Below are 26,277 nucleotides of genomic sequence, written 5' to 3' on the forward strand. Positions count from 1 at the left end.
CCAAAATCAGACTGCCTTCTCTGGACTGAACGAGAATACCACACCGCTGAAGCCCCGGAGCTCGAATGTTTACCGAGAAGTTGCTCGACTTCATTGTAATTAATGACCCATGCATATCAGATGTAGAAAACAAAGGATTTCACAGCTTGATACTTGCAGCCAAGATATAGTTTACCCTCCAGGAGATATTGTGGTCCCTCACAGGGCCACATAAAGACAAACAAGATAGAAAACCATTCACACTCTCACTCACCTATAGAGACAATTCGGAGTTATCAATTAGCCTACCATGCATGTTTTTGTTTTGTGGTAGGAAACAGAAGCACACGTGTGCATGGGACATCAAGCAAACTCCACAGAAAGGCTGGGAGGTGAATCTGCATCCTTATTGCTGTTAGGTGACAGAGCTAACCATTGCTCCACAATAATGCCCTGCATTGTAACCAGTAATATAAAAGTTCTAACTGACACAGTTTTCTAATTATTTATTAGCATGGTAAGCATAAAGTTGTGTCATCAAACATGGTGACAGTGGATTATGTTATTACCCCAGCATTTTCTCCAGATTCTCCTGGGGGGATCACAAAGTGTGTTCCCAGGCCAGAAAAAAAATCACCCCATCTCTCTAGAGGCCTGGTGGAAAGAAGAACATACTTCTATAGAAGGTGTCTAGGAATCATCTTAATCAGGTGCCTGATGGGGTGTATTTTTTATGCAGAGGCACTTGGAGTACAAATCCAAGCTTTTAGGGATGCTCATACTCTCTTAATCCTCCTGCCATCACCTGTGAACAAGACTGTCAGATGTTTGATCTTTTCCACTTGAGGCAAAGACTCACCCCCAACCCAACCCAGAGGAAGTATTCCACTTTTTTTTTTTTTACCCATTGAGAACCATGGCTTCACACTTAAAGATGATTCACACTCTGCTGCAAAGCTTCTGAGTGCTGAAGGTCATGGCTTGAAGACACCGACTTCATATTTACACAAAGCAGAAACGAGACTATCATAGTCCCAAATCAGACAGCCTCCTCTTCATAACTGCTTCTTTAAATCTTTTTCATAAACACCATATATAAGATCAGACACAAGGGGCAGTCCAGGTGGAATTCCACTCACTTCAGGTATGAGTCTAGATTTGTCCCCAAACTGAAGACAAAGTTCTTGCTTCAGTTATCCAGGGAGTCGTTAGCCCTTAAAGCGACCCCAACACCTCATACTTCTACAAGACCCCACAAAATACCTTGGGGAACACAGCATAAGCCTTCCACAAATTCACAGAACACATGTGAACTGGACAGTCAAACTCATATGGCCCCCTCAGGAACTCTTCAAGGGTGAAAAGATGGTCACTGTTCCATGACCAACACAAAAGCGACACTGCTTCTTCTTAATCTGAGATTCAACAATCAGTCAGAGCCATTTCAAACACCTTGGAGTAGACTTTTCTGAGAAGCAGTGTGATCCCGATAGGTAAACTTTTTCCTTTTTACTGGGACCACCATCTCATTCGGCCACATCACAAGTATTGTCCAATGTGGTTGCTCTACATGTCTAAACATATAGAAGTGACTGTTTTAAACTCATAAAGATGTTATTGCACTTTTGCCAAGTAGCTGTCAGCTTTAGAAACAAGATATTTGCCTCATTTAAGGACACTGTCACTACCATGGTTGTTCGTTAGGTGAGAAGCTTTATCAAAACACCAAACTTTACTGTTACTGGTCTCCTGCTTTCTATTGTATTATTCTATACAGGTTAATAGAAACTGAATGAACACTAAATGTTCTAGAATTGTGCCACTTGGGTTGGGAGTAGCTCTGTTACATTCATTCTGAGTTATCGCTTTTGAAAACTTTACTTCCTCTTTTTACTGGATGTAAATTGCTTTTTTCGGATGAATATTTCCACTGGTATGCTGTGCAGCTGGAAGGAAAACATTTTACTTTTGGACATTTGCTATGATGTGTAACCATGTCAACAAGGTTTTTTTTAACAACCAGGAGCAACTGAATAACATCTCAAAGCTCAAATATCTCAACTACAGCCCCAAATCCCAAATGAGTTGAAAAGGAGGTGCCGTGGACGAATTCCTGTCAACCTGCTGGCAGTGCTTGACTACCTGACCACCGAGATCCTGGAGCTGGTGGAAAACTTGGCTCGTGACAACAGGAGAACCGGGATCATCCCCTGGCACCTTCAGCTGTCTGTCCGTGGTGACAAGGAACTTGGCAGACTGCTGGGAGGAGTGACCATCGCTCAGGGAGTAACCATCGCTCAGGGAGTAATTCTGCTTGGCATCCGGGCAGTCCTGCTGCCCAAGAGGACCGAGAGGACCGCCGAATCTGACAGCAAGTCGGATCCGGGTGGACAGATCTGTATCCGTAGCCAGATTCTTCGGATTCGCTGCAGGAGATCCTTCCTGCCCACAACTATCAGCTTCTATAACAACTCGAATGAAACCAGGAGGATGAGCTACGACAACATTTTATCTCCCTTTGGGATTAATAAAGTACTTCTGAATTTGAATTTAAAACAGTCACTGCAGTGTGTGCTTATCTACTGTAGTGACTTCAACACTTCCGTCTCAGGTCTGAATGTGATGCAGACATTTTACTGGGACTAACTTTGTCAGATTCCTGTCAAAATTATAACAAACAAAGCATCAGGGGAGTACCGGTAATTCACCTAAGACATTAACACACTCCTTCACTGTTAGAATAATGAAACAATGGAAGAGTGAAAGAGACTTAACATACCATTTACCGGTACCAGCATACCATACACGTTTAAGACAGATTAACAGAAATTCAAGAAGATACTTATGAATTATGACACTGGTCGGCTGCTCATCTCTAGCTCAAGTGAATCTGATGCAGAAAGCTCATATAATAAACTAACAATGACATAATACAATAAAAGAATACTAGGTCTTGAGCTGTTCATTGTTTGTACTTCTTACCCATACTCTGACAACTCTCTAATAAGCAAATTTGACAAAACCTGTAACAAGAATCTCACTTTTCCCATTTGTTTTTAAATTTATTTGTTAAAATGCTCCTATTTTACATTGGCATTTAGTCTACGAGTATTCAGTGAGTTGAACAGGAAGAGATTTATCTCTTTTTCTTTCTTACTACATTATAAGAGCTGGGAAGCAGGGAGATCAACAGTTCATCACGTCTGAATAAATGTCTTCAGGCATCCAGTCCCAAAGAGACCTTGTGTCGTTGCAGGTTCATCCACAGTCACCAGTAAGCAACCTCCATTAATGGCTCAACAGAGGAAAGAAAATCTGTTAACAACTCTTTTTTTCCCTCCTCTTATGCAAACAGTACATGAGCACCAACATGTACTGTACAGGGCTGTGTGTTTTCCTGCCTTTATGTTGTTTTTTTCTGTGTGTGTGCGTGTGTGTGAGCACTGCAGTCAGTATGTCTGCTTTTAGCTGGCCGCTGCAGGCTGATTAGCTTTGACAGGCTGCCTCTCAGACCCACCACAAACACAAGCAATAAAGGAACCAGGCGGCATTTCCAAAGTAAAGAGTTTGCTCATAGGAAACACTGCAAAGCCCTAACCAGATGTGTCATTTTACCTATTAATCTACTAAAAACAATCAAGAAATTGTGCATTTTTAAGCTGATAGGATCACTTTTTAATTTTTTCATGTTTGTGACTGTTGTTCAACGTAATGTTTTTATGCTATTAGTGCTTAGTGTATATTTAGTTGATGTTTTTCTTAGTTTATATCTTAGATGTTATCATTGTTTTTCGTTTACATTTTATTGTTGGATGTAACTGGGACCATGTGTACATAATTTCGCTCCACCACATGTACCACATGAGGTGCAAATGGCAATAAAGAATCTCTGACTATGACACTTTAGTGTATCTTGCTCATACAATTGTTTTACATTCTGTACCTCTTACAACAACTGCCTTTGACGAAATGTATTCATTTTAATACCAATAATGGCTATGTCAGATGTATGAGGCGACAACATCTTATAAGTGGAAAAGTACTAGTTGATTCAGAGACAGGCAGAAGAAGAAAGGCAATATTTAACTCGCTTTTTGCAATGTCACTGTCAAACTAACTGCCTTTATTATCCAAATGTGCACCTCGTTTGTTCCCTGAGCTTCTGGCAACAGAATAAAAGCCATACTTGAGATTTGAAGCTGGCATGACGGTGAGGCGCTCTGTGCAGATGTACAGGTGGTGAACACTGGCAGGAGCATGTGCAGAACGGCAGTAAACATTCACACAAAGGTTCCCTTTTCAAGGAAGCATGCAGATGGTAAAAGATACGTTATCAATCATCTGCAACTATTGTTATCTGCCTCATTAACTACCAAAAGTCATATTAAGCACACAGCTGATAGACAACTGTGACTGCAAGACAAATATGTACAGGGTGTAGAAAGATAAATAATCCAAGTGTGGTCAAACATTAGGCAACTACTGCTGATACTCAAAGTATTTTCCTCTGCAGAAAATAATGAATGACACATAAAATATATAATCTACGACAGGAGTTTCAAAAGGATTTTATGTAGCCAGATGTAAACAGAAACAAAGCTGGATCAGTTGTGCCACCTATTTTATTCAAGTATATTATTATTTATTGTAAATAGATACAACTTAAAGTACCGTGGTGACTGTAATGGATGTTATTGTGTCACAAGGAGATGAACGAGCCAGTACTGGCTGCTGTGGCGCTTAAGACTGGACACAACAAATGGAGAGGGGGGTTCCTAAAATAATCACAGAGGTGCTTTAATCTCAGCACACTGAGAGGAAGTGTGACGATGCAATGTCAGTTTTATGCACAATAATGTTGGTTTCTTTAAACATCAAACAGAAAATGATATTCTATTAACCTGAAAACGTGTAAATTAGTAAAGTTCATGTACCACTAAACAGACCAATGTGGCGTATGGGCTGGGAAAGGCCCCAGCAGTATGAGAAAAATTAAAAATGACAATATGAACGTTCATTACATGGCCTTGTGATTTTAAAGAGTGTTATGAATAAAAGAGAAAAGAGGAACCTGATGAAGTGCAAAATTAGACTTCTGCTTAGAGCCGTCCACTGAGCTCAGTTCAACACTTTTATTCTCCCGTATTTCCAACAATTCTACAAACAGGAAGCTGTTGACGTAACTGCAGCAAGCAACAGGTTAAAAACCCACCGGCAGCACTCAGACAGGTTGTCTTTGTGAGCAAGAGACTGTCTCTCCTCCTCTTTCTTTTCACCCTCACTTTCCTCAGCTCTGACAAGCTTTCACTTGTGCTAGCTGTGAACAGAAAAGCCATTGTGCCGTTTGCTGCAAACAATGCCTGCTGTTTTGCTTAAAGGGGTCAAAAACACACGTAAGCTCACTTTGCCCTTTTTGTTCACTGTGGATCCCTGTCATGGACCTGGATGCTGGGTCAGCAAGGCAGACTGAGCTGACTAATGACATGAAGCCTGGAACGTGGGGCATCTAAGCACGGCCTGCTCCAGTGCTGGGATGTGCACCAGCAGTTTGAATTTCTTCTCATCACTGGAATGACTTGATTAAGAGATTTGTAACTGAAAAAAATAAAGCACAATTACTTTTTGACTCTGCACAAGAGGACGGCCTTTTAACACAAATAAATGTGTGATGACAGCACAGACTCTGTTCTTGTATTAACAATCCCGCCTGCAACTAAAAGAGCTTGAAAAGACTTCCAGAGTTACTCAACCTTCAGCTACATTTAGAGGCGTCAGAAATCATAGTGGCAAAGCTGCAGGCCACCAAAAAGATACAGAGCTATCACCTAACATTTGATCATTTTATTGTGCAGTGGAGTGATTTCTTAACCATCTAGAGCAGGGGTCTACAACCTGCGGCTCTGGAGCAACGTGCAGCTCTTTGGTCCGTCTGCAGCGGCTCTTTCAAGCTTTGACCATAACTAACATAAAACTGAATTTGACTGGTTGTTATACAAACTACAACAAAAAAGGACTAGTTGTAAAAGTTTCCCAGTAATTTATTTAGCAAATACAGTATATGAATACAAGGAGTAAAACATATTTTCACTTTATGCTTTATTTCTATACTTAATTTTTTCACAATTTAAAAAAATTCATAGCATAGTTCATAGTTGTTTTTTTTTAACTATCCCCCACCAGCATAAGATGATGCATCTTAACAAGAATCTGGTCCTTTCGTTTGTCTTAAATTGTAAAAGATATCAATAAATTGACCCACATCAAAGCTAACATCAACGAGGACTCTCACCAGTACACATACGGCGAGAATCAATCAACAGAACATGTCATCTCCTCTGTGGTCCACACTGCTCTCACCCACCTGGAGCAGAAGGACTCCTACGTCCGTATGATCTTTGTGGACTTCACATCTGCCTTAAACACCATGATTCCCCAGACCCTGATGGACAAACTACTCACACTAGGACTAAAGCCTCCCATGTACACGGGCGTATGTCAGTCCACGAAGGTCTGCGCGTACAGATTAGAGCCGAAGCGGACGCCCACAGGGCATGTCCGTGCAAAACTAAATTTTTACGACCACGTACGTGTACTCGATGTCGCACAATAAACTGCCCGGTGACAGACTGTTTTGTATGCGACACCAATGTATTCAATTTCCCTTCTTCCTCCCTGGTCTGGTTTAATGACCTTTTCTTTTGTTTTTTTTGTCAAAAGGTAAGTGATCTCTTCCTCCTCCATTGACACCATGACTGAAATAGTGAGAAATGGAGTCACGAGCAAATTAAAATCAGGTCAAGAGTGGCTGCGGCAGGGTCTGGAGATTTCCTGGTGGGCTGCTCTGATGTGTGGGCTGCAGGACCAGCACTCCCTGTTTTTTGTTTTTTTGGAAGATCAACCTTCACATCAATGTGAAGACGAAGGAAATGGTCGTGGACTTCAAACGGAATAAACACACCTACCCCTCCACCCTCCCAAACATAGGAGGATCTGTGGTGAAGTGATCTCCAGCTACAAGTACTTGAGTGTGCACCTGAATGACAACCTCAGCTGGGGCAACAACACCACCAGCCTGATCAAGAAAGCTCATCAGAGACTCTACTTCCTCAGACGGCTGAGACGAGCTGGTCTGGGAAGCTCACTCCTCACCTCCTTCTACAGGTGTGCAGTGGAGAGCATCCTGTGCTCCAGCATCAACGTGTGGCATGGAGGCTGCACAGCTGCAGAAAGAAAAGCTTTGCAGAGAGTGGTGAAGGCTGCACAGAAGTCTGTTGGAGTCAGCCTCCCCACCATCACAGACATCTACACCTCTAGATGCAGGAAGAGGGCCATCTGCATCATGAAGGACCCCACTCACCCAGCACACACATTTTTTGCCCCACGAAGGAGGTTGAGGAGCATTAAGTGTAGAACCACGAGGCTGAGGAACATCTTCTACCCTGAGGCTGTTAGACTCATGAATCTCTAACCAGAATAATCACTGTGGGAAAAAAAAATCACTGTAATGCCACTTGATTGTTGATATGTGCTGCTGACTATCCATGATGCTGATCTCATGCTGCTGATTTATTTCATGTTGCTGTGTTCATTCATATCTGCTCACACAGACTCATGTTTTTGCTGCTGTTGTTTGGCACATTCTTTTGTACTATTGTTGCTTATTGTACTTTGCATTCTAAGTTTAGTGTATTTCTTAATTCATATTCTTTGATCTTATTACTGTCTTTCTTTACAATCTGTATGTTTGTTGGATGTAGCTGGGACCCTGTGTACATGGTTTCATTCCACCTCATGTACCACATGTGATGTGAATGACAATAAAGAACCTTGAATAAATTTTTAAAAATCATTGGATATTTTTAACTTTCACCTACTGGCCACAAAAACCCACTCCAGCAAACCTAAAGTGGCCCACGGGCCACCAGTTGATAATCACAGTTGCAGCAGGTTGTTGCAGTTCAGGACAGATTTAATTTAGTGAAAGAAGGCGTATAAATGGCTCTTTTGATCATAAAGGTTGCAGACACCTGATCTAGAACAACACTGACAGGCCAGCCTGCATGTCACCCCCCATCCCCCGATTGAGTTATTTACTGATTAAATGTTTAGCTGACACAAAATTTGCTCTCTCCTACGTGGCACCAGCTTACTCATGCAAATTTATACACTATAGCATGGCTTGTAGCTGTTCAGTGTGGAGTGTAACCGTTTTCCACCTCTTGTATTATTGTGTAAATTAAAATGTAATGGAGATCCACTCACGACCGCAGACACAAACCAAGACATGCAGCGTTCTGCGTGATTGGTGGGATGTGTGTGGAGATGGGTAAGAGACAAGGGGGCAGCCTTCATCTCTCTTTCACTGCCTTGGCAAGTGGGAAGGGGAAATATGATTATCCGGCAGGGGAATTGTTTCATCAACACCTGGAGCACATAAATGAAAATAGGAGGATTTATGCACTGAGAACAGGCTTGCTTCTGCTGCCAGGAAACAATTAGGCAGGAAGCTGGAATACGATACTCTGAACTCTCTCTGTACGCTGTAGCTTTATAACTCTCCACCTTTTTTACTGTTTCTCTCTGAGCGTCTGCTCTTACTGCTTCTTTCAAACCTGAAGCTAACTTGGAGATGTGATGGCAAGCCATGGGGAAAGACCAAATACTGGCAATGCAATGTATCTATTTCATGACCTGATAAAGGAAGATCTGTTATTTGAGCCCCGCCCAAAAAATGGTGGAAACCCCCAAAACTACTAGACTTTTACTACGCTGAAGAAGTTTATCATGGATGACTGAGAATCTTTGCCAGCATCTGTCATTTGACTCTACATTGAAGGAACCGATGGATGCCCAATGCACAGCTGGAGATGGAGTAACAGTTCTCCCTGTCTGATGAGATTAAGTGCTCTGTCGTTATTCAGACAGCTAAACATGTTTTTAATGTTGTAACTGTAGACATCAGAGTAGATGTTTTTCCGCCTTTGTTAATAAATTTCACAAACAGCAGGTTGTACTGAATGGATTGTGCTTTTGAACCTGCCATTGAAGCAAATGGGTAAAAAAAGCAAACAATTAAATCCACAGGAGTTCATTTTGGATTGTATACCAAGCATCTAAGGTAAGGCCAACCAGTTAAAGCGCACAGGGGCCACAGTTACTGAAAGCCAAGAGCTCAGGGGCCAGACATCCAGCAGTTATAGTCATTAAGTTTGTTGTATAGTTTAAAATCTAGTTTTATTGGAATATGAACCCAGTGGTGGGCTGAACTGAGCTCACCCGTGGGCCTGATTTGGCCCCTGGACCGCCAGTTGAACAGCCCTGATCTGAGGTTTCATTACTTTAAGGCTGGACAAAAATAATCAAAAGCAAAACTTTTACTCATGGAATTTAAATGCAGTTTTTGTTAAAGTCAGTTTAAACATTTTGCTGTCACTCTATTTGGTCACATAATAATTGGGACACTGTGGTGTAGAGGTAGGGCAGCCGACTTGGGACCAGCAAGTCGCAGGTTCAACTCCCCACTAAGCCCACATGTCAAGACATCTAATCCCTAACTGCGCCCCGGGCCCTTACATAGCTGCCCACTGCTCCACCTGGGTGTATCTCACATGTGAAGGGTTAAATGCAGAGAACTAATTTCACCATTGTATGTTCCCATACAATGATGACAACACATAGTAAAATAAAAAAATAAATAAGTCAAACATATCTACAAATTATATTGTAAGTGTATCTATGAATAATTTGGTATTTAAAGTACTTGAGGCTGATGCTGAGCGACGCATCCGGGATATGTGGAATGCAAACAGAAGCTTGGCAGAGCTCTGTTTATGTTCTCTCCCTCTCTCAGAGTGCCTGTTTTCTTTATTGACTCGACAACTGGCCTTGTGCTCCAGCTCGGAGTGTGTGTTTGAGCCTGCGAGTGTGTGTGCGTTTAATTTTGATCTCATTCCACGCCTTGGGTAAAGCCCTGCTGGTTCTAAGGTGTGCGTCCTCGTTTCCGATGCACTGACAAAGTGGCTCCTCTGACATGAGCTGTGTGGCCTGTTTGCAAAAAGAGGACCAGATGCATTTTATTGCCTTTGATCTATGGGCAAACAACCTGTGGATTAACAGGGGAAAAGGAAGTGGATGTATGAGCTTTCTCCACAGAGAGGATCAACAAATTCTGACTATAGCTCGTTGGGGCAGATCTGCTAGCCACATTGGTCTGGCTGACAGAGCTTAACTTGTCCTTTATTTACAGCTCTGGCCATGTTACACAGACATTTTATATAGATCCCACTTTATTTCAAACGCATTCTTTTCTTCCGCGCTGCTGAGCACACAGCTTCTACACTAACTTTTATAGACATTTAAAGGATTCATAAAATGAGCTCCGAGCTGGCGCCAAGTCGAGTCTGTTGAATACAAAAGATGACTGTCAAGGAAGCAGAAAAACTGCATAGATGGCTTCTGAATTTACAGCAGAGCAGGTATTCAAAGTTTAACAAACTCCCCTTTCCACACTTTATACAAATCCACACCTCCAGCTCTGTGGGTGTGTTCTTTGATTGGTGCTTTTGGACTAAACAGTTTTAAAAACTCTGAGAATTGTCTCTGAGAATGGTCTTTGGTTTAACTTTAAAAGCAGAATTTGAGTTACCATATTTTTCGGACTATAAGGCGCACCGGATTATATGGCGCAATAAGCGAAACAAATTCATTTAGGCAGATTTTTGAGCGCAGTGTACCACATAAAATCAGTTCCAGGTCAATAAGCAGAACCAGAATTAATACATAAGGCGCACTGGATTATACAGCACAGTTGATTTTTGAGAAAATTAAAGGATTTTAAGTGCGCGTTATAGTCTGAAAAATACAGTACAAACATTTAGAAGCAAATTAGAGGAGCCAAACCTCAAAAGACAATTTATTGGTATAATGCTGCACAAATTTAAAAATTACCTGTCATAGCAGATAACTATGACAGGTAAAAGGGGGCTGTGGTTGGAATAAATATAGTTATAACAACTACAAATAGCCAAAGTTAAACTAAAACAAATGGTTATTAAAATAAATAAAAAAACTGTAAATTGTGTGTTCAAAAGCACCTAACCTTTCATTACAGCAGGTGTGATGATGTAATCCTGTGCACATGTGGTCGTAACTTACAAGTTTTTTAGATGAGAAGTTTTATAGCATGAATTAAAGCTGTTTTCCATAAATGTCTAAAGGACACTTTCATTGTTAGGAAGCACTGGGAGTTAAGTTTTACACCCACAGTTAACTATACAACTTATATTACCTGTATAAAAGTTTATACTTGATGCAGTTATTTTTAGATGAATCTTTAATTATTCCTGCCTCTCTCCAAAAGTCTTTGTGCAAACTGCCCCAAATTACATCATATACTAACCATTGTAATATTAATGTAGTTGCTACATCACAAATATGAGCCTGAATCATTGCAGTCAAATGTTGACAGCTAAGTGACATTAATCATCTTTTAAGAGGTGACTTCAGTCACTCAGCATCCTACAAGCTTCTGAGTGGGAACAAGCTGGAGTTCTGTTTGTATTTTCTGAGATAAAGGTTTTAGTGTCAGCCAATATCAAATTAGTCTGCAAAACACAATTATAACAAATGTATTTTTTTTATCCTCAATTAGAAAATAAAAACTGAACTGTTAAACTTTGTGACCAGAATAAGTGTACCACATAATGGTTGCTTCATACTTCAGGAATAAAAAGTATAAACTTAACCTTCTGCAATAATTTCCTAGTTTCCAACTAGTGTAGATCCTTGCAGACAAAAGCTGTTGGCCTTGTCATTTATTTGGCACAATGCAGCTCTCCACAGTGATGACAGAAATTATTAATTAACTTAGCCATCCATAATTAATTCAATACAAAAATAGGAATGTTGTAATACATGTGGATTATTGTTTTGTTACCATGCCAGCAGATTTGTTAACATGCAGCAACAGCTGACTGAGTTCTCCGGTGCTCAAGTAATCCCTGAAATAAAAGCACAGAAAGAAAATGCTACAAAAGTTGAGCTATAAGGACTACAGAGAAGAAGCATTTCTTGGCTGTCACTGAGAATGTGAGCTCACCGGCAGACAAAATTCAAATTCAAAAATCTCTGGGAGATTTACTGCTGCTTGGTTCTGGCCATGACTGGATTTTAAAAGTTCTTCTCACCGAGTGTTGAAGACTGAATGACTGACGGGACGATGCTGCTAAGTTCAAGTCAATTTTATTGTCATTTGCATCACATGTGGTACATGACGTGGAACAAAATTAATGTACACAGGGTTCCAGTCACTTCCAAAAATAGCAAAAATATAAAGTGTAAAAAGAAACAATATATAAGGATCTAAGATAAACGCTAAACGAACGCAAAACGGTAAATTAAAAGATCTAAGATATATGCTAAATACTAATAATGTAAAACAATATGTCGTAACAACAGCAACCTGAACATGAGTCTCTGTGAGAAGATGGGTATGAATGAATACAGCAGCATGAGATCAGCAGCATGAGATCAGCAGCATGGATAATCAGCAGCACAGATAAAGCCCCCAGTATACTCCCGCGTACGTCCATACGCAGAGGTACGTACGTGGAGGTACGAGCGTACCCCCCAGGGCATGTCCGTGCAAAGCTCAAATTTTTACGACCGCATACGAGAACGCGGTGTCGCACAATAAACTGCCCAGCAACGGACTGTTTTGTATGCGACACCAATGTATTAAATTCCCCTTCTTCATCCCTGATCTGGCCTTTTCTTTTGTTTTTTTGCCAAGAGGCAGTGATCTCTTCCTCCTCCGTTGATGCCATGACTGAAGTGGTGAGAAATGAAGGAATTTGTCACGAGAGAATTAAACTCAGGTCCAGCGTGGCTGCGGGAGGGTCTGGAGATTTCCTGGTGGGCTGATCTGATGTGTGGGCTGTAGAGCCAGCGCTCTGTTTTTTTTTTTTAAAGATCTTTTTATTAACAACATATAAACACAGAACACCGCTGCGGCTGAGGCTGCCAGCGCTCGCTTTTTGTTCTTTTTTCCGACCTGTCAATCAATCCAGTAGGCGTGTCAGCAAATGACCAATCGGCGACCTCAATTTGTCCCGAAGGTAAATGCCCCTTGTCTATGAAGCTGCTCTGCAGCTGCTCGGGGTGTACACTGGAGTACTAAGTCTGAAGCCTCTGCGTACAGTACACGCGTACGTACGCATGAACGGACGGACGCGGGAGTACACATGGGGCTTAAGTCACATATCGCCCATTAAAGTGATTTTTCTTTCTTTTTTTCCTTTTTTCTCTTTTCTTATAGTGATTATTCTGGTTAGAGATTCATGAGTTTACCAGCTTCATGGTAGAAGCTGTTCCTCAGTCTAGTGATTCTACACTTAATGCTCCTTAACCTCCTTCCTGAGGGGAGCGGAGCAAAAAGTGTGTGTGCTGGGTGAGTGGGGTCCTTCATGATGCAGGTGGCCCTCTTCCTACATCTGGAGGTGTAGATGTCTGTGATGATGGGGAGGCTGACTCCGACAGTCTTCTGTGCAGCCTTCACCACTCTCTGCAAAGCTTTTCTTTCTGCAGCTGTGCAGCCTCCATGCCACACGTAGATGCGGGAGCACAGGATGCTCTCCACTGCACATCTGTAGAAGGAGGTGAGGACTGAGCTTCCCAGACCAGCTCGTCTCGGCCGTCTGAGGAAGTAGTCTCTGATGAGCTTTCTGGACCAGACTGGTGGTGTTGCTGCCCCAGCTGAGGTTGTTATTCATGTGCACACAGGATCAACTAACTGGACCACACTGCTAAGACCATGCTGCTGGCAGGACCATACTAGTAACAGTAACCGTATTTTTATAACATTATTTTTATTATTATTGCTTTTCATTGCTTTTTATTGTTGCTTGTTGTCTGTACTCTATGTTATCTGTCTAAAACAAGTCCCTCTTGAAAATGAGTCCTCATGACACAATTGAGACTAACCTGTATAAAGTTTAAATGAATAAAAAAGTTTGAGCTTGTTGACTGAAAACAATAGAGCACATTGACAAAAAATTAACATTAATCTCAGGAATGTTGGTTCAAAGAAAGCTTGAGAGTGAGTTACGAGTAGTGACCACAGAAGACATCCTGATACAGTGACAAACATCAAGCTCTTCTCATCACTCCTCCTCAGACACCACCTGCGGAGCGCTGATTCACACTCAACGAGGAGGACGGGCCACTTGTGACAGGAAAACCAAGCAGCTCAGCTCAGAGTTGTCAGGAAAATCTCATGCAGGCAGTGAACAAAGCAGAGGTGGAAGTGGGAAATAAAGAATGTCCACATTGCGTAACCAGCCTCTTTTCTGAGAGCTACTGTATTATCTTGGCTTGATGTACGGCTGACAAAGCTATCACCCAAAACACTGAAGCAACAATCCTTATTTAGCTCTGCCTGCACGCAGACACAATCAACATACCAACAAACAATGAGCTGTAATAAATTACAGCCTGTATAATATTTAGACAGAGTGCTGAGCAACTGTTCACGGCAACCCTTGGTCTAAAAAGACCATTTCCCTCTCAGATGGGATTGATAGTGAGTGCTGGTAGCAGAGGAGCCTGTTGACAACTGTTAACTAATTACTTTCACACCAAGAGCCATCTATTAAGAAAACATGCAGAAAAATTTGGTGCAATGTCACGACTGTGTGAGTCATGCCTTTGAAATCGAGGCCCTCCTTCAAAAACATGACCACATGGGCTGGAGGATGAGTAACAAACTGCATGCTGTTTTGGAGTACTTCAGATTTGAGCCAACATTATCAAGTTGCTGAATCATTCGTTGGGAATAAAAAGTCTTAAACTGCGTCATCTAAAGTGGATGCTTGAATGTTCTGTAATTATAATCTGCCTTTTTGTCCAAGTTGTAAAGATGTTCAGTTCCTGAAGTTTCCTATTTTGTTGTTTGCAAATTTATAATACTTTAAAGTGCTTAATTCTTAAAATAAGGCATCTTCAGCAGCATGTTGTCACAATTAACCCAACTAGAGCACAGAGGTGTCTGCCTTTGCAGCTTTCTAAGACTGTGTCTATATGAGGAGAGCATACGTTACCTCGGGTTATTAGTCTGTGATCAGTAACGTAAGCCTCTTTAAGACACTCGCTGCTGTCTATTAACTGAATGTTAACTCATCGTATCAGTCTGCAGTCACATTACAGCTCAGCTAAACCCTGAAGCAGTAGGTTAACATGATCAGTCCAATACGACTGTTTGTTTGGTCTATCAAGGAGATAAACACAATCCACCAACATTTCAATTCAAAGTTGAAATTCTGATTCCGTGCGGAACGACTTTGGTACATAATTTGTCACATCTGACCTTGTTTTTGAAGGTTAAACATTTAAAATGGGTTTTAAAGGAAGCATTATTAATCTCATACTGACAGTTAATCATCCATCCATCCATCCATTTTCTTTACCCGTTTATTCCATTTTGGGTCACGGGGGTCGCTGGTGCCCATGTCCAGCAATCACTGTGCGAGGGGCGGGGTACACCCTGGACGGGTCGCAAGTCCATCACAGGGCTACATAGAGACAAACAACCATTCACTCTCTCACTCACACCTAGGGACAATTTAGAATTATCAATCAGTCTAACATGCATGTTTTTGGTCTGTGGGAGGAAACCGGAGCACCCGGAGAAAACCCACGCATTCACGGAGAGAACAGGCAAACTCCACCCAGAAAGGCCCTGGACCGGGGTTTGAACCAAGGACCTGCTCGCTGAGAGGCAGCAGCTCTACCAGTTGCGCCACCGTGCTGCCGACAGTTAATCAATTAGTCCAATTTGTTTGTTTTTTTTAATTATAATTACAACTGGACAAATCCAAGCCCATAAAACAAGCATATCTGTGAATATGTGTAGTAACACTCAACGATAGGCTGTTGCAATTTCTGTAACGCAAGCAGAGACCAAAGAATCCATAAAGAATGGTGATTATGATTAATGTCGTTTATTTGTCATATTCAGGTCAACACAAGGTCAACAATGCAATGAAATGCTCAGGATGAGAAGAACCGTCTCGACTCGACAAAAAAATAAAAAAAATAAAGCATGCAACAAAAGTACAAAGTACTTCACAGGCAGTAACACTGCTTAAATGCACATGATACATATTGCACACAACATACACCACACTGGTTGCATGACAAACCACTGCACAGGCAACACGGAGATGAACTGACCCACGATGGCAAGGCAGCGACACACATGATACAGCCACATCATGCAGCAGCAATAAAACTATATAATCATTTTAAACTAAATTATTAGTCTTCACTAATAAAAATGTGTTTAGAGTCTTTTGGTCCTAACTACAGTCCTGGCCTTGTCTTTGTCATCTCTGTGTCGTGTTTGATCACTGCAGATATGAACAGTGGACGTAATAACAAAAAAACAGAATTTTGACTCAATCAGGAGCCAAGTGTTAATAAATTATTTGTTTTGAGCTCCAAACTATTCCTATTAACTGTAACACACCCTTCTGTAATCATTATTTATTTTATTTCCAAAATCTAAAATAATTTAGTTTGTATAAATATTAATTTCAATTCAATTCAGTTTATTTAGTTATATAGCAAGTGGCAACAGAAGTTATCTCAGGGCACTGAACAGAAACATTCATATACATTATAAATACCAGTTAGTAAAGTTATCTGTCTAAGGACGGAAGACAGCAGGTTACATGAGTCGTCATGTGGCTGAGTGGTTAGAGCAGTCGTCCTCCAGTGGGAGAGTTGGGGGTTCGATTCCACCAGCAGTCACATGCTGAAGTGTCCCTGGGCAAGACACTGAACCCCTCACAGTCTCCAATGTGTGTCCCATCAGTGTATGAATGTGAAAAAGCTCTGATTGATCTAGTAGAGCGCTGTATGAATGGGTAAATGAGGCACAGACTGTGTTGTAAAGAGCTTCAAGTGTCTTGATAAGATGGAAAGGTGATATACTGTACAAGTACAGTCCATTTACCAGTCTCCCATCCTGAGCTAGTTTTATTTGTGCCACAACCAAACAAATGAACAAAACTGTCTCCAAATAAAAACTAATCAACCAGCCTTTATTTTTTATCAATTATATTCCTCCATGTTATGAGAAACTCGTTCATTACCGCTCTGTAATCATATCTTGCTTATATATCAATGAATTCCTTTTATAATATCCATGTGGATTATTATCAGAAGTCTGAAACAAACATTTAGACTGAGCAGTGATGACAGCAAAAGTTAAAATAAAGCATCTTTCCTTTTTGTTGTCATAAACACATTTGTACATCTGTTGATTACGTCTGACATTTTGTTTGACATGAGTAAATCTTTATTCTGATGATGTTATAAAAAGTAAACAGTGGGTGAAGCCTGCTGGCAGCCTCAGTTACGTTTTATTGGAGACGAGAAGCAGAGATGCTGGCCTGATTCTACTTCAACAATAGCTTCCCTGGCTCAGACCTGTTCATCAAATTACTTCTTTTTTCATCTTTTTGTATCAAGTGTTCACCTCTGCTAGCAGGAGAACTCTGTGGAAATCACTATTAGCACTTCTCCCCATAAGCACACATCTCTGTGAGAACAGTCAGCAGACCTTTGAGCTGAATGAGCCTCAACGGCTGGGAAAAAAAAAGACCTGCACTCGCACGCAAAGAAAATGTCAAAAAGAGATTCAAGAGACGTGAACGCTGAGGCAAGCCAGGCTCTCGGAGCGTTCGCTTTGCTCTCCGTCAGCGAAGGACACGGCTGAAAGGGAAAACAGACATTACTTAATGAGCCACTTAAAGACTGCCCTCTCTATTTACGTTTCATTATTTTTATGGTAAATCCTTCACGGCCCTCGCCTGCTCATCATTCAGAGCGTCTACGTTTCATATCAACAAAACTCACGGGGCTGGAAAATACCTCAGTTAACTGACAAATATGATCACTGCAAGTTTATATCCAAATCAATTTATCTTTTTTTTTCTTCAGCCTCTTCAAATAAAACGGATCATTGTTTAAAAATGTGCATAAATCAGGACGGCGAGAAACTGGAAAGGGGATTGTGAAAGGTGGAGGGGAATCAGCTGCATATAATTAAGAGGCAAACCTTCGAACGGCGCGGCCCCTAATCCATCGCAGGCTCAGAGACAGCATCTTAATCACGGCGTAATAACATCCTGTCATTCAGCACAATATAAACACTGAGACAGGAAGACAGAAGACGGCCCCGGACGACAGGCAGGAAATGGATATATGTGCCTACAACAATCTACCCACGTGCTTTTATGTGCCACTTAATATGTGTCAGATATGTTGTAGTGGATCCATGTCTCTGTTATTTCTCTCAAGTGCTTTTTTTTTGGGGGGGGGGGCTCCTTTTTCTGACTATTATTCTTTCAAAGAGCTGCTGCATTCAGACTGTAGAGTGATACTTCAAAAAAACAGACAACTGACGGTGCTTAAGAGCAACCTCAGCAGGGAAAGCCGGCAGTAATCCAACTCTTTCTCAACCTTCAAGGATGGAGAAAACACAAACACAGCTATTAATCCTAGATCATTGTAGAAGGGTTTTTTTTAATGACTTGGAAGCGTTTGCACCACTGATTCAGCAACTGTCAAGAACAGCGAGCTGGCATCGAGCGCGTGCTCAGAAAGTCTTTGGCTTTCACAACAGCCATCTTAGCTGAGGGATAAGAAGTTTCCTTGTAAACAAAATAAAAATAAATTGTGTGTTCCCGGGAAGAACATCAATTATGTCACACAAAAGCCATTTTTTTCCCCGTAAACACTTGTGTTCATCACTGCCATTAATGACTCCTTTATATGTTGAGATAGGAATAACCGTTGGCCAAAACCTTGAGTGGGTGTTTGTTTCAAACATAGAGTCACCTGTAAAACAGATCGCTACAGTATCCAGCCCACTCTGGTTCTGCTTGTTCTTTCACTGTGTGTTCAACCACCTCCACCGCACCTGTTTATTAAATAGATTGCTCGTGTTGGGGCTCGAACAACTTAGGTTGTTTTCACACCCGGTAGACTCGGTTCGGTTGGGGACCAATATTCTTGACATTTTGTTTACATTGGAGCTGGTGCGTTTGCATTCACACTGCACTGTGCAGTCGAGTCAACCTGTTGAACCAACCTGTTCCCCCACTCGCCTGTGGGGGCGCTGCACCAAGAACTACTGAAAGAAACAACACAAAAACCTCTGAAGAAGACCTTCTTCTTCTTCTTCTGGAAATAAAAACTAAAACTGAGTGGCGTCAAATTTTAGCAGTTTTAGGAGTTATATTTTGTCATTTTTCAACCATGGACTCAGCATGAGCAGAAGATGAGACAGAAGATCATGGAGAATGTTGTTTCTCAAACAAGGCAGCTGACAGCTCCATATGAGGTAAAAGAAATGTGTGTTTGTTTGCCCTGTGCTGTACTCCACTCCACTTCTTGCTTGCAGAGCGGTGCCCGGTCTGCTTACTTTCACACTGTACTCAAACCGTGCTAGAGTTTTTTTTCTACTGGACCGAGACCTAGGTTTTTAGACTGGGCCAGAGTTTGCCTTTTTGTTTCATGACAGAATTCAATGGCGCGTTCACACCTCCCCAAATGAACTGGACTTCCTAGGAAAACGGGCTACAGTTCGGGACAACAGGGCTGGTGTGAATGCACCTATTTCCCCCTCTAAAAGGCCACTACGTTGTGAGGGTAATGAAAGCAGTGCAACGTTTTGACAGATTTTGGTGACCAATTTATGAGTTCGGACATTAACGACACAAAAGTATTTTTATCAATTAAACGAGTTGCTCACCACTAGTAGAAAGAGTAGGTGGTGCTGTCAACAAGGCAGAGCTGCTGTTTACATTGTACTTTCTGCAGTCCTCATCTGGAACAGTAGACTTCACTACAAAGAAATAATAATCTTCATTGGCTCCCTGTTAAATTCAGAATGGAATTCTAAATCTTATTTCTAACATACAAAGCTCTCAACAACCTAGCTCCATCTTATATTGTACATATTTTATTGTTCCACAGTTTCCTAACAGAGCGCCTTGCTTTCAGATTGCAGGTTTACTTGTGGTCTCTAGAGTTTCCAAAACCAGAATGGGAGGAAGATTGTTCAGTTATCAGGCTCCTCTCTTGTGGAACCAACTTCCAGTTTCTGTCCGTGAGGCTGACACATTGTTCAGTTTTAAGACTGGGATAAAGACTCTCCTTTTTGATCAATCCTATAGTTAGGGTCGTCTTCAGTTTCCTGAGCTACCCCTTAGATATGCTGCTATTGTCTTAGACTGCTGGAGGACAAATTGACCACATTTCCTCAAATTAATATTTACAAATGAATGGTTTGTATTTGTAATTGTATTTCTATCTTAACATGTGGTGATTTTTTTTGTCTTTCCTCCTAAAGAAGGACCTGCTTGCCTCCATTCTGGACCTGTCATTCTGTGTCTGTTCCTCCTTCCTGTCCTCTCAAACCCAGCCAGTCAAAGCAGATGGCCGCTTGTCCTGAGCCTGGTTCTGCTGGAGGTTTCTTCCTCATGAGGGAGTTTTTCCTTTCCACTGTTGCCATTGTGCTTGCTCAGAATGGGAGACTGTGACAAAATGAAGACTCAGAACATCTGCTGGTTTCCTTAGAGAACTTTACTGATTGACTTTTATGTATGTGAATGTTTCTGTTCAGTGCTCTGAGACGACTTCTGTTGTGACTTGGTGCTATAGAAATAAACTGAATTGAATTGAAATAATAATAGTACGTCACAGGAATGGCAGCAGCAGAAGAGTGTACAGAAAGTACACATTTCATAAACAAACATTTAAACATCTTTTTTACATTCTCACCAGAGATTTTAGGAATCATGTTTAAAACTGTCATTGCTACATTTGGATGGAAACCTTTTAACTGTATGACTGCTCAACTGTAAAGGAGACCTTTAGCTGTCAGGATAAAAATAACTTCTTCATATCTGCTCAACCAAATGTACCTTTAGAAAATGAACTCTGACTCTTTATTAGCTGACAACGTTTTCTCAGAAAAGATAAGCACAACGCACAAAAATCTTGAATTGCTAATGCCTAGTTATTAGTATTTACTGAAAAGAAGTAAACTAACATCTCCCCAAAATGTAACCTAATACTAAACTTTATTTATTTCACTATTACACATTGTGTATCAAGCAAATGATCATCTATTACACTTTTCTGTTAATTTTTCAACAGAAAAATTGTGAAAATAACTGATTTATAACAAACAGTGTGATTAAATTAAAAGTACTTCTTTCATTTTATTTCTCATACTGTATGTATTACACATACTGCTGTCATAAAGCTATGTTTCCCCTCCTAGTGTTTACTTTGTGCCAGACTAAACTTCAACATTTGACACAAGTGAGGTTTAGCTGTGATAGTTGTCCTTCCAGAGCCACATCATCACCCCTCCACAACACGCAAGACCCTTTCTTGAGTGGATATATGTAGGTCACTGGTCGATGGTTTGGACAGAAGCACAGACATGTGTGTGTGCAAATAGAGGAAAGGATTGTGCATGTGACCGTGCATTTGTCAACCATGCTGTTGCCTACAGCGTGACAGTTAGAGAGAGAGCCGAGGCCCGGGGACGTCCCACTAGCATTAAGAAAGCTCTCTCTGTGGAATGTGTCAGCCAATGGGCAGCGGAGCTGCCTTGTTAATTAAAGCCGGAGTTGTTTGTCAGCGCTGGCATATGATGCACACTCCTATCTCTGTCGGGGGAGCGTGAAAACATGAAGCTAAATTGCTGCAACCCCTGCAACAAATCTGCTGCCTCACCATGGAGGCAAGACATCTTACCACAGCAAAGATTGCAGCAAGTATCAGGATCAGTTTGCACTCTGGTCCTCGAGTGGAACTCCACACAGCAGAAACACTGTGCTGACCACGAGGAAAAGCTGGGAAATTATAGGATTTCCAGACTATTTTCAGTCTAACCTATTATTTCAACAAATCATCACCTGAAGTTCAAAGGGTGTCAGCACAATTGAGAAAAGGGGCAGCCACGGCGGTCTGTCTGTCTTTTATCAGTAGAAAGTAACATTGTCAGATGAACTGTCTCCTTTTGAGCCACACTAATGAAGGATAATAGTTGACAAGGGGTGTTATCTGAGTGCTAACCATAAAGTCAATATTTTAAGTGGAAATCCGTCTTCACTGCTGCTCCCATGAGGACTTCAAAGCACCTGATGAAATGTAAGAAAACATCTTTGTATCTGGAAAGCTGCTGGCTCAGATCCATGTACCAACATACAGAGTGAGAGAACGGAGCACTGACGCACAGCTTCCCAAACAACCACTTTCAAGCTCCCCTCGGGCAAGGCACTTCATTTCCCCATACTGCACAGCAGAGCTGCTTCAGCAGCCAACAGCAGAGGATGATTAGTGTGTAAAACTGTAGGAAAACACAGCCAGGGAGGAGAAGGAAAATGTCCCTTGATAAATACAAAGACAGACTGCAGATCCCCCTCCACAATTTTGACATATGAGCTCATTTTCTGCTAGAATTCCTGACCTATCGTCCTCCTGCCCTTGTAGCGGTTGCAATGTTGCTAAAGCAACTTGCCCGGTAAATACCCATCAGAGTGAGTTTAGAGTTTGTGCTGCAGCAACCCCCCCCCCCCCCCCCAAACAAATCTGTAAATTTATGTTAAAGCAGATGAACAGAAGGATTGTGGATTAACAAGTGGGGATTTAGCTCTAAAGTCTCGCAGAATGGTGCAAATAAAACGTCCTATTAATCCTGTGACAGATGGATAATTGTGTCATTTTATCGTCTGCTCTTTTGTTTGATACCCACAGGGAGAGTTTTGGAGGCTTGAAGTTGCAACCGGTAATTGTTCTACTGCAGTGCTGCGGGGTGGCAAACTGTCCAAGACATATCCAGGAAACTGGCCTTCCAGGAACTGAAACAACTTTGAAATAACCTGGGGCGGCTGTGGCTGAGTGGTTAGAGCAGACGTCCTCCAATGGGAGATTTAGGAGTTCGATTCCACCAGCAGTCACATATGTTGCAGTGTCCCTGGGCAAGACACTGAACCCCTCATTGACTCCGATGTGTGTCCCATCAGTGTATGAATGTGATAAAGCTCTGATTATTATTTGTATAGATCTAGTAGAGTGCTGTATGAATGGGTAAATGAGGCACAGATTGTTGTAGAGAGCTTTGAGTAGCTTGATAAGATAGAAAGGTGCTACATAAGTACAGTCCATTTACCATTTACTTATAAATTTGGCTCATTCTGATATAATACAGTGTAATACATATACATAATGTATATGTACATACTGTATATGGATATACATACACATACAGTGTACATAATACAGTAATACAGCATACAGTGATTGGTTACATTTTACTGAGCCTGCACAGAGAGCAAATGTTTTCTAAACTCTACTTCAAGAAAATAAATGTACCTACATACCATCCAAACTCTACTCTCCTCCTCCAAAAGCCCACAGCAGCAGAGTGAATCATCGTTGAATCATCTCGAGATTTTTTTTTCTTTCTTCCTCTTGCTAATCGTTATAAAGTACCTGTGACAAAGCACCGCAGCTGGGTTTGTACAGTGCAGTCGATTTGCTCAGGTAGGTAAGCAGCTCTCCTACGAGAAACCCGAGGAATCAAAGCAAATAAACACGACGTAATCAAATGCAGCCGACGCTGCAAATTGCTTTTGGCTGTGATCAAACCGGTTATGGCGGGCAGGAGAAACCACCCAACAGCCTAAGTCTTCATCATGGGAGTTCGATCTTATCAGTGCAGATCTGGAACATCAACGCCAATGAAGGGCGCTCCGAGTCAAAGCGCCTTAGGGAATGATGATCTTATAACCTCAGTTCATAAACACACAGCTGTGCACAAGTTGCAGTATTCCAAAGTAAATGACAGCATCGGCATGTACTTTAATGAAAGATGTTTACTGAGAAGTGCTTTAGAGAGGATTACGGAGAGATTATAAGAAATAATAATAAATGTGCATACGGTAAATATTGGTATTTTCTAGGGATGAAGGCAGCTTGACTGTATGCCCTGATGTAAAATAGACATTGGCCATCAGTCACTTTGAATAGGTTAAGAGGACCACACAGCGGCTCCTCTGAGGCGGTGCTGGCTTATTGGAGCATGATGCAATAGGTCAGTGCTGTTCCCTGACCGCCATGTCCTCCTCATAATTGATGAGTAATTAGCACAGGTAGCGCAGGTCGTGAGTTCCACTCCAGCATACAGTGAGTAGGTGAAAGCATGAGTCACGGTCGATGGTGTGTTGCTTTCCAGAGGGCAAGCACTTTTAAAAGGGCATTTCATTCACGCCTGCACGGCTTACTAACCGGGAACAAATGGGATTATTGTCACTTACAGTAAAGTGAGCAAACAGAACTTGAAAGTAGAGTCGACGCGCTCACTTCATCTACCGCGTGGAAATCAAAGGGCAGCGCGTGCACGTCCCCTTCTTTAATTTCAGCACATCCAGCAGCATCCTTTAATAAGCGCACTCCATTTGCATGCAAATCAGACCAATTACCAGCAAGTAGCTGGCGTGCAAGTATCATTTCACATAGAGCTATATCATGCCTCATTTGCTTAGCCTTGAAACATAAGCTTCCATGTACAATAGAGTACACAGTTATTCTCTCAATGTGGGTTCAGCAATTGACTAAGAAAACTATCATTGCTGGTAAATGTGTAAAACAGAAGTTGTGTAATTATCCAGCTTCAGCTCCCCTCCTAGCAGAAGGAGGCAACATTTTAGTATGATGAAGAATCCTAGCCTCCACCGCAACTGTGTACACAACTTATGTTATACTTGTGAACTAAAATAACTGCAGAAGAGTGCACGGAGTAATAACTAGTCATTAGGGCATGAAAGTGAGTTGGCTGGTATTTTGACAGAAGCAACCAGTCGGAGGCACTTTGCTGCAATCAAAGTCTTTCACTCAGCAGCTGTCAGTGTAGCACAAAGGGCAGAAATACTCACATGGATGACATCAGAGGCAGAAACTGGGAAAAAGATCTGGCATGTATGAAAGAGGACAAAATCCTTTTGCTTAACCAACACTGATCGATTTCTGGAAACGCCTCAAATTCATTGATTATCCCTCTCCTGCTCACACCATGAAGCAATACTATCGCTGCTGACCCAGACCAGTTGGAACTTGTTAAAGAACTGCACCTCAAACTAAAACCAGTGACTCCTTCAGTGAGAGTGGACAGCTGGTTGAACAAGTCTGAATTCCACAAATCCAGTGCCTAAGCACCATGTCAGCCATGACTGCACCATCGCTAGTAAGCATGAATGGGAGCTTGAGACTGAGCTGTCATATGAAGTGTAGTGCGATCCATTAGCTTCCAGACTGAAGCGGCACCTAAAATGTGCGGGCGACACATCGGCTCAGTTAAAAGCAGCGATCTGAGGCAATAAAAGCAGCTGAAGTTGTCGGTCTGGCTGGAGTCCCAAGCTGAATACATCATGTTTGACTTGCCATCCTAAATTAATGAGATAAGGCAGATAAATAAAGAAGGGTGTCAGAGGGGGGGTGTCTGCCTGAACTCATCCTCTGACACCCAACATTCCACAGAGCGATGACAGGAACTGAGCACAGTGGAACAGATGAGCCCTGCAGAGGACTTCATGATGGATCAGGAACAAGTGACACACATCCTGTTCTCCTCAGTTAACCAGGTTGTCTCAAATGAACTTCCCAGTTACCAACTCTTGTACCATCAGAGAGTGATGGGAGTCCTCAGAGGACAACACAAACCAGAACAAGTGCACAGGTGTCAGTCAGACCAGAGGAGCCTGTTCTCTCTGAATCAGATCAATGCGCAGGCTAATTGGCTTCATTTCAATCGGTGCTCGCGCTGCTGGCCTCGAGGACCACGGACTGACGATCCGGTTCTTACCTCCAGGCGCTCCAGACTGGTGAAACTGGTGATAGCAAATCCATCAATGATGTCCTCCTCCTGCGAGCTGGACCCCCGTCTCTTCCTCCGGGGGGCACGGGGGGCTCTGGTGGTGGCTGCGGCGGGGCGCGGCGCCTTTTTAGCGGTCAGGGAGGCGGCGTCTCTCCCGGGACCGAGTCCCTCCCTGTCGGAGCAGGAGGAGTTGGGGCTGCGGGTCTCTCTGGTGCCCGGCTCCCGCAGCCTCCGCACTCTCTCCCGCTTGGACCGGCACCTCCGACCCTGCTGCTGCTTCACTTTGCCATCCATGTTGTTGTCAATTTGAAAAAAAAAAAAAAAAAGAGGGGGGAAAGAAGTGG

General features: G+C 42.1%; 1 protein-coding gene across 1 annotated transcript in view; it reads right to left on the reverse strand.

Annotated features, from left to right (window-relative positions):
- Nucleotides 1-26,227, reverse strand: part of fbrsl1 (fibrosin-like 1) — a 408,497-nt gene extending 382,270 nt beyond the window's left edge. The window contains exon 1 of the mRNA XM_037681247.1: nt 25,922-26,227. Coding sequence (XP_037537175.1) covers nt 25,922-26,227 — 306 coding nt within the window. The remainder of the gene's footprint in view (nt 1-25,921) is intronic.
- Nucleotides 26,228-26,277: the final 50 nt, after the last annotated feature.

This window comes from Nematolebias whitei, chromosome 8, assembly GCF_014905685.2.
Source record: "Nematolebias whitei isolate Nwh7 chromosome 8, NemWhi1, whole genome shotgun sequence".
Classification (NCBI taxonomy): Eukaryota; Metazoa; Chordata; class Actinopteri; order Cyprinodontiformes; family Rivulidae; genus Nematolebias; species Nematolebias whitei.